The following is a 13,960-nucleotide window of genomic DNA, read 5'->3' as shown; positions in this document are numbered from 1 at the left end:
CAGCGCGATCAAGGATTATCGGTAAGTGTGATCCTCCAAACCATTCCTGTCTAGCGAGCAAAATGAGTACTCTAAGCAGGGCTAAGCATCTAGTCAATTTAAGTAATTAACTAACTAACTAGTGGCAAGGACATGGTTAAACCATTCAAGGAAGGATAGTGCATCAAATGAGGTACAAGAATGCAATACATAGATAATATATATAACCCAACATTACCCGGTGAGATAGCTAAGCTAAATCAGATTAAATAGGTGCAAGGAATATGCTTAGCTGCTTGCCTGGGTTAACTTTAGACTCGACCACGAACGGGATTCCGGGTTCAGGCTCCACGGACTCGGTGGGTTCCACGGGTTCAACCTCCGGCGGTCCGGTCACTAAAATGCATGAATGCGATGCAAGAAATAAGAAATAAACTTAACCACAAGCATAAATCGTGAAACAATTGGAGCACGCAGAAGACAATGCAAAGAATTCATGAAAATTGGTTTTGCAGCAAAAGCATTTCCCTATAAATAACCATAAATAGATCAATTTTCAGCTACTCTAAGCAAGATAAATCGGGAAAGGAATGCAACTGAACTAAACAAATCCAAGAAAATTATCTTAGATACTAGGCATGAAAACAAAGCTACCAAACTGGTTTTACTATTTTCTCATTTTCCAGTAAAAAGTTCTATAATAAACCATTTTCAGACAAAGTATAGGGAAACAAACTAAAACTTTGATACACAGCAAGGAAACAAGTGAACAAGTTGCACCACTGAAAACTACACATCACAAGGAGTCTAACAAAATTTGGTTTGACATTTTTCGAGCAGTACACAAATAACCAAGCAATAAACTCACTTTTGCAAGATAAATCTATAGATAAATCTACAACTAAGTAACATGCACAACAATATTTTTCTTGAGTAGTTCTAAGCTAGAGGAATCTAACAAAACAAGTTTCATAATTTGTGGAGCTACACATGAATTTCTAGGGATTTTGCAAGATTGCAGCACAAATAATCCTAAAGAAACCCTAGCTAAAATTGCTAGGAACACCCCCAGCCGGCCAGCCCAGGCGCCGACAGGCGGGGCCCACGGGCCAGCGACCCACCCAGCCGGGTCAAGGCGAGGCCGGCCTTGACCGCGGCGTGGACGCGGCCACGGCATCGCGCGCGTCGCGCGGTGCGCGCGCGCACGCGCGTGCGCGGCGACGGCGAGCAGCGGCGGCGCGAGGCGGCGGGACGGGGCGGGGCCAGAGCGGGGAAGGGGAGGTGCGCACAGGGATGCGGAGGGGGCGGCGCGGCTCACCAGCGGCGGCGCGGGCGAGGAGCGGCGGCGCGGGCGAGGAACGGCGACGGCCGGGTGGCGCGACGACGCTAGGCGGCGGCGGACCGAGGTGAGCGGCGGCGGCGCTACACGGCGAGGGAGGAGGCCGGGTCAGAGGCGAAACCGAGCGAGGGAAGGGAGGAGATGCTCCCCGCGCACGGAATTGAGCCGCGGCTCCACGGAGTGGCCGAATCGCGGCGGCGGGCGGCGACGGGAGCTCGGGCCGGCGGCGTTAATGGAGAAGGGGAAGGCTAGGGTTAGGGTTTGAGGGGAACGGGGGTCGGGGCGGGGTCTGAGGCGATGAGAGGAGGGACGGTTGGGCACGGCGCACGAAGATAGCCGGCACGTGGCCCGAGGATGGCCGGCGGCGGCGACGCGTGCCGCGGCGCGCGGGAGAAAATTGAGAGGAGGGAAGGTGAGAGGCTGACGAGTGGGGCCCGGCGGAGGATTTTTTTTCAGGGCTGTGACACCCATCTCCTATAATTTTGTTGAAACGAGATGCTGCTTGACCTTGCGCGTCTCCTACAGCCTTTCCTTTCGGACAGATCACTTTCTGCTTCAGCTGCTTTCCATGTCCGTGCTGCTACCGTGCGCTCGCCTCACGCTCCCACACGTCCGCCGCCGCTCGATCTTTGGTCGGCCGGCAGTGTACACCAGTGCTGCCCTCACGGGTGTCCTTTGTGGGAGCTGCGCATTGCCAGCCGGCCGGCCACCGGCTCAAAACACTCCGCCACGGCCGGCCACTCCCGCGTGCACGCCTCGCCCCGGTGGCGAGCTGGTCAGGATCGTTTGGGGCCACTGCAGGCCCTATGCACCCGCCGGTCGTCTCGTCCCAGGCCCGCGACTGTCAGACCTGTGGCAACGGGTCAGCTTACAGGTGTAGAATGTTCTGGAATAAGGAGTATCGCATGGGATATGCCTTACCATATTGTAACTACTTATACAGAAGTAGAACTAGTCAATTGAAGGAAACTATCCGATAGTAAATGGGAAGGACTCCAATAGTAGTCAACTAGGACTTTTCATGTAACCCTGTCCCCCCGGACAATATAAGGGCGGGCAGGGACCCCTCCAAAACACATGATTCACCATCAATCCTAGAGGCAATACAGACAACCACACAGGGTGCATGGACTATGCTGGAGTTCTATATAAACAACGAAAGGCCAGGACCTCAGGTGTACCTTAGTCCATAGAACCACCGCGCCGCTAAGATAGGAGATGCAAGGCACTGTGACGATGACCACCTTATCCCTGAGACCTGCAGGGCAGTGCAATGGGAGCTGCCTGCTCGCACCTGCCACAGCACGGCAACCACGTATTTCTTGGTGGCGTCGGCAGCAGAGGCAAACCACGCTGCATCGCCAGCAAATGCAACAGTGTTCAGTGGCAACATTACACAATGATAAGGTTGACGATCGCTTGGGCAAGAATCCATGCAATTTTCATCCTTCTATATGGGGAGATTTCTTCCTACACTACTACGACGCAGCAGCTTCCTCCAAACAGCAGGTTCATCGACTTTCATATCTTTTATATTGGGGCTGTCAGGATCCTTTTTTTTTCTAGAACAATAGTGACCTGACTTTGGATATAAATCCAACAGGGATGTTATCTATCCCTGCGACCCTGTCGCTCTATATTTTCATTATTCCAGTCGCTCCTGCCCTCTGCATTCTACAGGCCAACTCCCTGGTTTCAACCACCATGAAAGCCCAGTTTACAATGCTCTTTTACAGTTTTATTGCTACTGTGATGGTTCGCATTCTGCACGATCCCTTTTGATGTCCCTGGCCATGAAGACAATCCCTCCTTTCTACACATGCATGAACACATATGTCCCTGGCCATCTGAATGCATGTTACCTCACACAATACTAAACATACGGCCATTACCCATTGCTAATTAAGTCAGTTTTTGTCTCCTTTTGCTTTATTTTGACGAGATTGGTGCAACTAATACAGCCATCTGTTCAGAATTCGAAAGGACTCATGAATTTTCCATGGATATCCATAGGGCAAATAAGGATATCCATAGTGTTTCATAGTTCTTTTCGAAACACTATGGATATCCTTTTTCCTTTTCCTTTGTTCCCATATAAATAAATGTTTTTTCTTTCTTTTTTAGTAGTGCCCTTGCATTGCTACAGGTAATATAATAGACGTACATATTACTGTCAATTTTGTGTTCGTTCGCTCTGTGTCGTGATTGTGAGAGAGATTGATTGTCTGTGTTCCAATTGAAATCCCGAGTTCTGTTTAGGATTGAGATATTGATTTGTCTGGACTACGATTAGGATTCCGATTGATGAACCAAGTAACATTACTTTAGAAATAGTGAAGATAGAGATAACCAGTAGGGATTCCCCCTCCTGTTTCGTCAAAAAGATTGATTACACGTGCAATATGCCTCAACAGACAAGTTTAAATCTGCATCATGTGACAATAAAAATACAATAGTTTGTTAAGTCATATGCTTCCTTATTATGAAATATATGTTCGCAGCGCATGTACATGTGAAATAAATTTCCCCCCTTCAATTAGTAATATGCAAAGAAATATCTAGATTATTTTAGTTTGACATAATACAACCATATAGTCAACTAAAAGTTCAATATATTATGTGTTTATTTGGCAGAGCTCTTAGAGCAGCATCTAAGTTGAACCTAGAAGTACCTCTACTAAATAGTTAAATAGTATTTTAGATAGAAGTGATTCTATGATAGTTATGTGACGTAATTCTCTGAAATAAACTGATAGCAAAAAAACTAGCTTCTTCTAATTCACGATCTCAAACAGAATCCCCTTCCCATAAAGTTTATGGTAGAGAATTATAGATAATTACTTTCAGACACAGAAAAAGCATTTTTAGGGACGGGTAAATTTTTTTTTAGGGGTGGGTGTGATACCACCTCTAGTTTGTGTAGCTAAAAATCAATTCAAGTAATGTGGCCGCCATTTGTTGGGGAGGGTCATACCAGCCTCTAGCTTGCTTAGCTAAAAGTCCATTTGTAGGGACATGTAACATGGCCGCCCCTACAACGGGTCATAGGATCACTCACCCCCACAAATCAATTTCCAGAATTTAAAAAAAAATAGAAAAAAAGCTCGTTACAATTTCTTTGATGAGATATGCACGCATGCAGAAACTGGGTTTGAAAGGCTTACCTAAAGCCTCACGCATACCCTCATTTTCGTCATACTACACAATCATTTGTGACTCTATGGAATATGCTATTTTTTTATATTAACTCCAATATTAATTTGTAGGAGCGAGTGAGCCCATGGCCCGGCCCCACAAATCTATTTCCTGGGCGGGTCATGCCATTGCCCGCCCTACAATTTTTTTATTTTATTCCAAAAGTTCATTCAAATATTTTAAAATATAGTAGAAGAAATAAAAAAAGTGAAACTTCTACACTATGATTATTGTGAACTATAGATACAAAAAAAATATGCCAAAATGTCAAATATATTTCAGTGTATATAAAGGTTAAGATCGTGGAAACTTGTAAATGTGACTTGAGTTGTATGAGATACTATATAGTCATAGCCATATATAGGGCACAAGTAGCAAATGATCTTGTGATACTAAATGTTGTTAAATAAATAATGTATAAACTATAAAATTTTAGATCTTACAACTAAAACTTTGATATGGATCAACTCTATATTCTACATGCCAGGTTGTTTGAAAACAAATCAAAACATGTAGGTTTTAAAAGTAGAGAACATATAATAATTTTTTGGACTATTAAATGATCTTAAATTAAAAAGTTGTCAACTACAAAATTTAAGATCTGGTCGAGCTCTATATTATCTTCATCCGAGATCAAATGAAAAGTTATAATTTTTATGTATGAGAACATTTGTAGTGGCGGGTCTTGGCGTCACCCACCCCTAGAAATGGATTTTTATGGGCGGGTGATTCCACCACCCACCCCTAGAAATAATGGTCAGTTCTAGGGGCAGGTGACGTCACCTGCCCCTAAAAATAGTGGTCATTTCCTGGGATAATTGACATCATCAACTATCAACTGCTACAGTAGGTCTGTTTCATTTATAAGAGCGGGTCATATTTTAACCGGCCCCTAAAATAAATGGGTTGTTGCTACAAATTATTTTTGTAGCGTAATTCTCTTTATAGAAAATCAGCTTTCGTAGAGAATCAGTAGCGTGTTAGCACATAACTGAAAAAAAGGTAATGTGCAATATCTGCTCATCGACATCATTTCAATGCTTGAGGTAGAATCAAAATTTACTGAATATGTTCAATTTATTTTTAGAATGATTTGTCAACAGTATTGGCAATACATTGGACATAAATCATTGGAGAGCATTGGACATCTTGCACATGGTGTCACGTGAAGGGTAGAGCAGGATTCAATTGTGTGGCCCACAAGGATCAGACAACATAGGCATCTGTTGGCTATGGTGGAGCAGGTGGTCTCATTTTTCTGGTTGATTTCAGAAGTGAAACAAGAACACAACGGTGTCTTTCCAAATTATTGATGCATAACTGGGTCCCATGTGTGTGCGTGACTGTTTCAGTCAGTGATGTGGATTCTGTCATTCTCTGCATCATTCGAATGGAGATAACTGAAAACATTTTCATGATTGATACAGCTAATAATATGTATAGTGTTCCTATCTAAGCCATTATTAATAATATATGTTATATATGCTCAGTTTAAATACTATTTTAGCAGACGTGGATGGTAGAACGAGCAGATGAAGTGAAGCAAGACGTGGCAAAAATAGTAGCAAGTTCAGTTGCTTGGGACCTTCATCATAGGCTACAACTTATCGATGCGCTGGAGCGTCTGTGCTTGCATCATTTGTTCGAAGATGACATTAATGCTGCACTGACTCAAATTAGGACAGTTAATCTTACTGACTGTGATCTTCACACGGTAGCTATGTGGTTTTATCTGCTTCGTAAGCACGGACACAGAGTTTCACCAGGTAATTAAGATATACATGTATGGATCAAGTTTCAAATAAATAACACTATATATTTTCTAGATCTTTTGTAGGTATCTGTTGTTATACAAGCTGTTTTAGATCGAGAATTTGAAGATAATTAATCTCCGTGTCAAAGAAACAAGTCACCAAAAATCAATAAACTTGTGTAGAAATTCATGTCACTAATTACTGGATAGATGGATGAAATAAATTATATTAATCCTTTCATCATAAAAGTTAATAGAAAATGAGGGCGACTTGGAATTATGATTATTTTGTTAATTTCCTTTAATGTTTATATTCATCTATTACATTAATTTTAATACCGATATTTGTTATGTAGTAGTTTATACTTGTCCACATTAAGTTAGGTCTTCTATTATATTTTTACTTACTTCCTCTGTCTACCCATGTAAGGCAAATTTTGAAATGAGAAACTATGTAGTGAAAGATTCGATTATTTTATTATTTACTTCTCTTGTAGTATGTTTTAAATTGCTACTAAATCAGCGTTATCATAAAAGCAATTCAAATATGAATCCATTGATCCAAGTTGTGTACACTAAACATGGATACATTTTTAATAATTCTTGATAGGATTTACTTTCTGAAAATAAAATAAGCCTTATATTGATTGACTAAGTGAAATATTAATTTCACAACTACTGTTTCATGAATCTGATGTTGTATCATTTCAGATGTGTTTGTGAGGTTCAAAGATCAAGAGGGGAGCTTTCTTGCGAAAAATCCAGTGGAGCTATTGAGTCTGTATAATGCTGCACACCTCGGAACACATGGAGAGATAATACTAGATGAAGCCGTAGTATTTACCAGAACTCATTTAGAAGCAATATTACCCTCTCTGGAAGGATCATTAGCACATGAAATCAAATCTGCACTTGAGATTCCCCTCCCAAGAAGGGTCCGAATTTATGAGTCAAAGTATTATATATCCACATTTGAGAAAGAACTTACAGTGCATAAGTCAGTACTGCAACTTGCAAAGTTAAACTCTAATATTATGCAGTTGCATCATCAGCAGGAATTGGAAATCATTACAAGGTGAAGTACTGCCATTGTTTCAAATTTGTTCCATAGGAGTATTAAAAAACAATCATTACTAGTTATCCTGGTAAATATGGATTCATATGTAGTTTAAATTTATTCTTTTAGTTAAGTTTTTTAACAACTACACTCACGAATAAGGTTTTCAAAATTTAACAGATGGTGGAAGGATATGGAGATTGAATCAAAGCTTCCATTTGCACGAGATAGAGTCGTTGAGTGCTATTTTTGGATATTAGGAGTATATTTCGAACCATGCCATTCACGAGGTCGAATTATATTGACAATGGTGATTGCTATAGCCACCATATTTGATGATATGTTTGATTCCTATGGAACTATGGAAGAGTGCGAGCTACTCACCAACTGCATGGAAAGGTTTGTTCCAGCTTGCCATGATGTGAAAAAATATGCTACATAACAAATTAAATTTTTGAAATTATTCATTAGTATGTTCTATGCAAAGAATTACTAAATTGTAAGGCATAGCATTTTTAGGCATTTAAATGTTGCGTGTTCGAAGAAAGATGAATGGCGATCTGCTTATGTCTGATTGAATAATATAGCATATCCATTTTCTGAAATTGTGAACTAAAACTTTTTGCCGAACCTTTATATTTTTGTATATCAACTTTGGATTCTCATGGGTTTGAGTGTAGAGGGTTTCCTTCTCCGATAATTACAACACATTTATCCTATATGTTGCCTATGGCACATAACACTACCAAACAACTGGCCTTCGGACCACCCTGAATACACATCTATGAACTAGACCTGATGGGTTCAATTCACATGGATCGATTTGGGGTGGATGAAAGGCTATGAAGGACACTACTACAAAATTTCATTAACCGAGGTGCTTTAAAATTGCCTCGGAGACTGTCATGTTAAAAAAACCGTCTCGGTTAATGCCTTTGATTAACTGAGGCGATCATTTTTTATTAACCGAAGCGGTTACAAAAACTGCCTCCAAAAATCCATTAACCGAGGCAGACGTCTTAAAATGTATCAGATGATAATCCGTATTGGTTGGTGTTATCACCCGGTTCATCAGTATTAGTTGGTCTTATCACCCTGTACTAATATCTACACCTAGTACATTAGTACCGGTTAGTAACACCACCTAGTACTAATGTATAGCCTTTAGTACCAGTTGTTGTTAGCACACAATCCTAATGGGTCACGTGTTTATTCCGAAAGGAAAACATCTCTGTCAATCACCTCTGCTATACAAGTGAGATGGTAAGCTTTGTATGCGTGAGGCCGCAAGAGGTCCTGAGTTTCAATCCTATATATGCACTGCCAGCCGTGAGTATTTTGCATCAACAATTGTAGTCCTTCCAGATTTGAAGTATTTATTTTTTTGAAAAAAGTTGGCATTCTATACTTTGGTTGCGGTTGGCGTTGCCAGCTGGTACTAAATATTCTTTTAATACTAGGTCATGCAACCGGTACTAATACAAAACCGCTACTAACACGTTCATGCAACCGGTACTAATGCAGAAACAATCGATACTAACAGTTTCATGCAACCGGAACTAATGCGGAACCAATACTAACGGGTTCATGCAACTGGTACTGATGCAGAACTGATACTTACAGGTTCATGCAACGGTACTGATGTGGAAGCGGTACTAACGGGTTCATGTTGCTGGTACTGATGTGGAACTAGCTGTACTAACATTCCTTATGGACCGATGCCCATTATATCTTGTATAGTGTAATTAAAAATATTAAGTATGTATAATAACTGTACATACTCAAAGAACTTTGCATGCACAATATACAATTGGAGATGAGTCAAACCCCATTAAGGATAAATATTTAGTATGTTAGCTCTCTTTCTGTTGCTATACGGACATATGTAAGTATGTAACGTTCATATGTTTGGTGGCTCATAATAATGCGCAGATGGGATACAAAATTTGCTGATGGTCTCCCAAAGTGCATGAAGCATGCGCTTGGAAAAATTTTGGATAGCTATGGAACCATAGACCATCAGCTAGCATCGGAGGAGAAATATCGCATGCCCTATCTGAAAGACTTTGTAAGTTACATTTCCCTTTCTTATTATTATAAATTGATTATGTTCATCTAAAAGTTACCAAAATACATATTTTCTCTTTAAGTACTAACTGGTATAGATCTGCAGACAATCGATCTGGTTAGAGGCTACAACACCGAGGTAAAAATGCGTGAAGAAGGATATATTCCAAGAACCGTCAATGAGCACCTACAGGTTTCGCAAAGGACCGGGGCATGTCACCTGTTGGCATGCGCTTCCTTTGTTGGAATGGACGACATAGCAACGAAGGACTCTTTTGATTGGGTTTCTACCATGCCTGAAATTGTAAAGGCACTTTGCATAATTTTGAGACTATTGGATGATCTACAGACATATGAGGTAATAATAATTTCTCAAACCCTTTCGGTCAAAAAAAATTGTCAAACCATACCAGTAAGTTTTGAGCTTCGAAGCCTGATATATATTTGGCAGCAACACTTGGCTCTGTGCTCTTCAAGCAGGTGCTTATGAGATTCTTAAATAATATGGATACAATGCATTACTGCTTCATGCGTACATTATCACTCTTTCTTAATTCTACCAAAATTGTACTGGATGATTTATAATTATACTAATTTGTGCATGCAGCGAGAAAAATTGACTCCTCATGTTGCTTCAACCATCAAAAGCTACATGAAAGAGCACAGTGTCTCAATTGAAATTGCACGCAAGAAGATAGAGGACTTGAAAGAGCATACATGGAAAGATTTTAACCATGAGTGGTTGAACCCTGATAATGCAGTGCCCAGGCAGCTACTGGAGAGGATATTCAACTTGACTAGGACGATGGAGTTCATGTACAACCTGGATGATAATTTCACCCACTGTCAGAACCTCAAGGATACCATCCACTCGTTGTTTGTGGAGCCCTATGCAATCTCCTTCTAGTAAAGATAATTCCAACAAATAAACAATGTGAACCAATGCCGAGGAAAGGAAGCCCATATCTACCAGCACCATGTTCCGTGTACAAGCTTGTGATTTTAGCCATTGCTCGTTTGGTGTGTTGCATGTTGGAATAATTCTTCAGCGTTTAGTGTGTGTGTGTGTGTGTTTCTATTTTCTATTGGATTAGAGCATGACCATGTTCAGGCTGTGCAAATCTATAAGCTTGAGTTGTGCATGTTAACAGCAGAACTGGTCTTTAGTGCTTGCATGGTGCGACATACCTCGACTTGCGGGATGGCGCACAAAGAGGAGAGGCATGCCGTGCTTCTGGGATGGCTGGTGGCCATGTTTGAGTCGAGTCTGTACTGTTATTTATATTATAGAGTCTGATAAATGCTGCCGCATTGCAGCACAAAAACAAAATTGTTTCTCTGTGTTTATCCACTAGTATTCGCTTGATTTCTAGTGTTCATCGGAGAGCTCGCCGGCGGACGTTGCTACTTCAGCAATCTCTAACAAGTGGCATCAGAGCCACCTATGGCCTGGAGACCGATCGTGGCGAGATTTCATCACTGGAATTGTCACCATGCAATCGAGTAGGCAATGGCAAGATCTTAGCCAATGTTGCTGAAATGAGTTAGGAAGGCTGACAGGATGAAGGGTGACAGCTCAAGAGGCACAAAGGATGGCGGCGCCATGATCCACCGAGTGGTTCATGAGGTGGATGGCGGCACTAGCTACCCGTGCACACCAAGATCAACTACTCGGATTGGGCATGGCTCATGGGTGAAGCTCAAAGCCTGGGCATTGTGGAGGACACTCAATGTCACCGATGTCGACCCGAAGGAAGTCATGATGGCCTTCGATGTGCTCTTCACCACCTTAGCTCCATCACCACAATCGCCAATAAGGACAAAGTGAAGGAGGCGTGGGCTGCCATCACCACAATGCACATAGGCGATGACCACATTAAGAAGAACATAGCCCAACAGGCACGGTGGGATTTCGATCGCAAGACCTTCAGGGACTGCCAGAGGATGGAACATAGCCCAACTGTCAGAACCTCAAGGATACCATCCATTTGTTGTTTGTGGAGCCCTTTGCTATCTCCTTCTAGTACAGACAATTCCAACAAATAAAGTGTGTTGTCTAATGCCGAGGAAAGGAAGCCCATATCAACCGGCACCATGTTCCGCACTTTCGTGTACAATATTTTGTAATTTTAGTCATTGCGTGTTTGGTGTGTACCAGTATTTGAAACTATTTTTAAAAAAATGGTATATTGCATTACTTAGAGGCACAATATAAATATGGGCACTTTACACAGTACATTGATTAGTAGAATGCACATTTGCTATGCAAGAGAAAAGGCAAGGACTAGGAATTGTTGCCTGTCTTGCCTGCTTTGCGAGCCAGTCAGCCACCTTGTTTGAGTCCTTGTTGATTTTGATGATCGAATGTTGCATCCCTTTAGTGATTTATGCAAACTTAGAAAAAATTGGTTGCAATGACCAATGACGAGGGTAATGGCGTGATGATCTCCTTTTAGCTACACCTAATGTATTTCGTTGTCTGTGAGGAAGTTCAGCACCTGCAAGTTTAGTGCTGCAGCAAGCCTTGCACCTAGTAGTTGTGCAGGAAGTTCAGCACCTGCAAGTTTAGTGCTGCAGCAAGCCTTGCACCTAGTAGTAATGCCCAATCTTCTGCTTCCAACGGCTCTAAGATGCATGGAGTTATTGCAACCTGAAAAAAGTATCCAGACGATAGTGTATGCCTCCGAGAAGAAAGTATGAAGACTCCGATCCCAGTTTGGTTCTGAAGAATCACGCTCTTTGATGGGAACAGGGGGTCCCAATCTTCTGTCAGGAGGATAACTATCGATTTGTCGACAATCCGACACAAGCGATCCGGCTTCAGATCAACAAGACCCGAGCCCGCAATCGAACCACCATGTCGTCTCTTGGTTATCAACCGTGCACTGTCCGGTTGACCTTGCCACGAAGGCTAATCCTTGCCTGCGAATCGAAGAACACAAGCAAGAACAAGGAAGAACACAACCAAATTGTAGATGAATGATTAAACTCACGAGTTGGGGTCTCACAAACCGATCTAGCGGCGAACTGTTCTATACAGAATAACTTAAACAAAACCCGAACCCTAACAAGGGTGTGGCGGCTGCTAATAAACTCCCTAGGGTCGTGCAAGACCCCTGGACGCGTCCCTAATGGGCTCCAACACGATACAAGGCCCAAAGACCAAAAGACGGCGTCGCAGCGTCGGGACAGAAACTGGACACCGAATTCCTCAGACGATTCCCATCGACTCCGGATGAATTTGGACCTGAATCTGGTGCCATTGGAAGCTACTTCAAATTATCTTTCCAGCCATATAAAGAACGTCCAAATCTGACTCCATTTGCGACCTGGGCATCTGTTTTATTACTGAATGCTCTTGGACTCCGAATCAGACTCGAAGTTGAATCGGTTTGGGCCTCCACCTTGGCTGGGGTGCCCTTGTTGGTCTCCAAAGGTGGTGGCCAAGGGAAAGGATGTCCTTGGCCATCTTTGAAGTCCTCTTCACATGTTTGAGACATCCTCCAACATGGGCCTAGCTCCCATGTGTGGATTGTACCTACAAGCAAATAATGATATGTACATGTGGAACCAAGTGAATTGTATATGAAATCATTATGCAAATGTAAGAACGAACTCACTTTATAATCAATGTTCATATCCGAAGGTGTCATGTACTCATCACTCTTGGACAATCATGTACCTACATTGGATCAGCTTTGTAACGTACCTTGTGAATTTGGGTGATGGTGACTGGACTGTATTGAAGGATCCGGAGGAGTCATAACTTTTACCAGAGCCACGTTGTAAGACATATCTATAGCTCTGGTCTCATGGAGCACTCTTGCAGGCAACCAATGAATATTGTTGAACCTATCATTACAAGATTTCCAAAGGCACCACAAGCTGGAAAAATCATACCTGTAGTTGCTTGTGATGGTCCTTATTGCAATATTGTCATAATTTGCATGTGAAGCCCATGACTTGAAGAAGGGAGAGCATGAGCTTGAATTCCAATCACGGAAGAAAACCACACTATCTTGGCATATATAACTACACTAAAAAAACATGTGAATCTCATTTTCTATGCCTCCACAACATGAGCAAGTTTTTTGAGTGCATCCACAACAAGGGCATATATAAGCAACTACCAAGGCTAATCTAAGCAACCTCCAAGCAAACGTTTTAACCCGAGGCTAGATTTTTTTGTCTGCCCATACTTGACGTAAGATCTGCAGAACCCGCATGGGAATATTAGTGGGTGGTGAATTCGTTGCCTCCTCCACTGCTAGCATCTTATAGGGACTCTTGGAAGTACATTGTCCATTAGAGGTTAGCTCCCAGCATAACTTATCTAGTCATGTACCTGCAATGATAGGAACATACACAAGGGCATCCCAAGTTCGTTGTCCAAATATGGTGATAATTTTATCAGAATCCCAAGTTTTCATGTTTGACCGCCACATATGAGAAACCCTATCCCGTATTTGATAAACTTCTTGCTCAAGGTTTGGTTTTTCATGCATTTGCCTCCAAAAAGGAATCCAAGGCTGATTCCAAATAAATATGTTGCCACATCAATGAATTGGAT

General features: G+C 42.0%; 1 protein-coding gene and 1 long non-coding RNA gene across 7 annotated transcripts; one reads left to right on the top strand and one right to left on the bottom strand.

Moving 5' to 3' along the window:
- The first annotated feature begins 2,481 nt into the window (after positions 1-2,481).
- On the top strand, positions 2,482-10,720 carry LOC120700500 (alpha-terpineol synthase, chloroplastic-like). 6 transcript variants are annotated; one of them, XM_039984787.1, is made up of 8 exons: positions 2,528-2,827; positions 5,601-5,757; positions 6,024-6,279; positions 6,978-7,341; positions 7,504-7,722; positions 9,256-9,391; positions 9,497-9,748; positions 9,998-10,561. In XM_039984787.1, exons 2-8 carry the CDS (start codon positions 5,746-5,748, stop codon positions 10,295-10,297), a joined length of 1,539 nt encoding a protein of 512 aa, XP_039840721.1. In that variant the 5' UTR covers positions 2,528-2,827; positions 5,601-5,745; the 3' UTR covers positions 10,298-10,561. The 6 variants fall into 6 exon arrangements, with proteins under 6 accessions (XP_039840701.1, XP_039840705.1, XP_039840721.1 ...); XM_039984776.1 differs by having other exon boundaries at positions 6,021-6,279; XM_039984782.1 differs by having other exon boundaries at positions 2,682-2,827; positions 5,617-5,757; positions 6,021-6,279.
- Positions 10,721-11,795: 1,075 nt separating this feature from the next.
- Positions 11,796-12,129, bottom strand: LOC120700542. Its single transcript, XR_005685931.1, has 2 exons — positions 11,980-12,129; positions 11,796-11,920 (listed from the first exon to the last, which is right to left on the bottom strand). It is a non-coding gene; the product is annotated as an uncharacterized LOC120700542 (long non-coding RNA).
- Between the last annotated feature and the right edge of the window lie 1,831 nt (positions 12,130-13,960).

Source organism: Panicum virgatum, chromosome 1K, assembly GCF_016808335.1.
Source record: "Panicum virgatum strain AP13 chromosome 1K, P.virgatum_v5, whole genome shotgun sequence".
NCBI lineage: Eukaryota > Viridiplantae > Streptophyta > Magnoliopsida > Poales > Poaceae > Panicum > Panicum virgatum.
The sequence above is the reverse complement of the archived record's forward strand: the minus strand, read 5'-3'. Positions and strand labels throughout refer to the sequence as shown.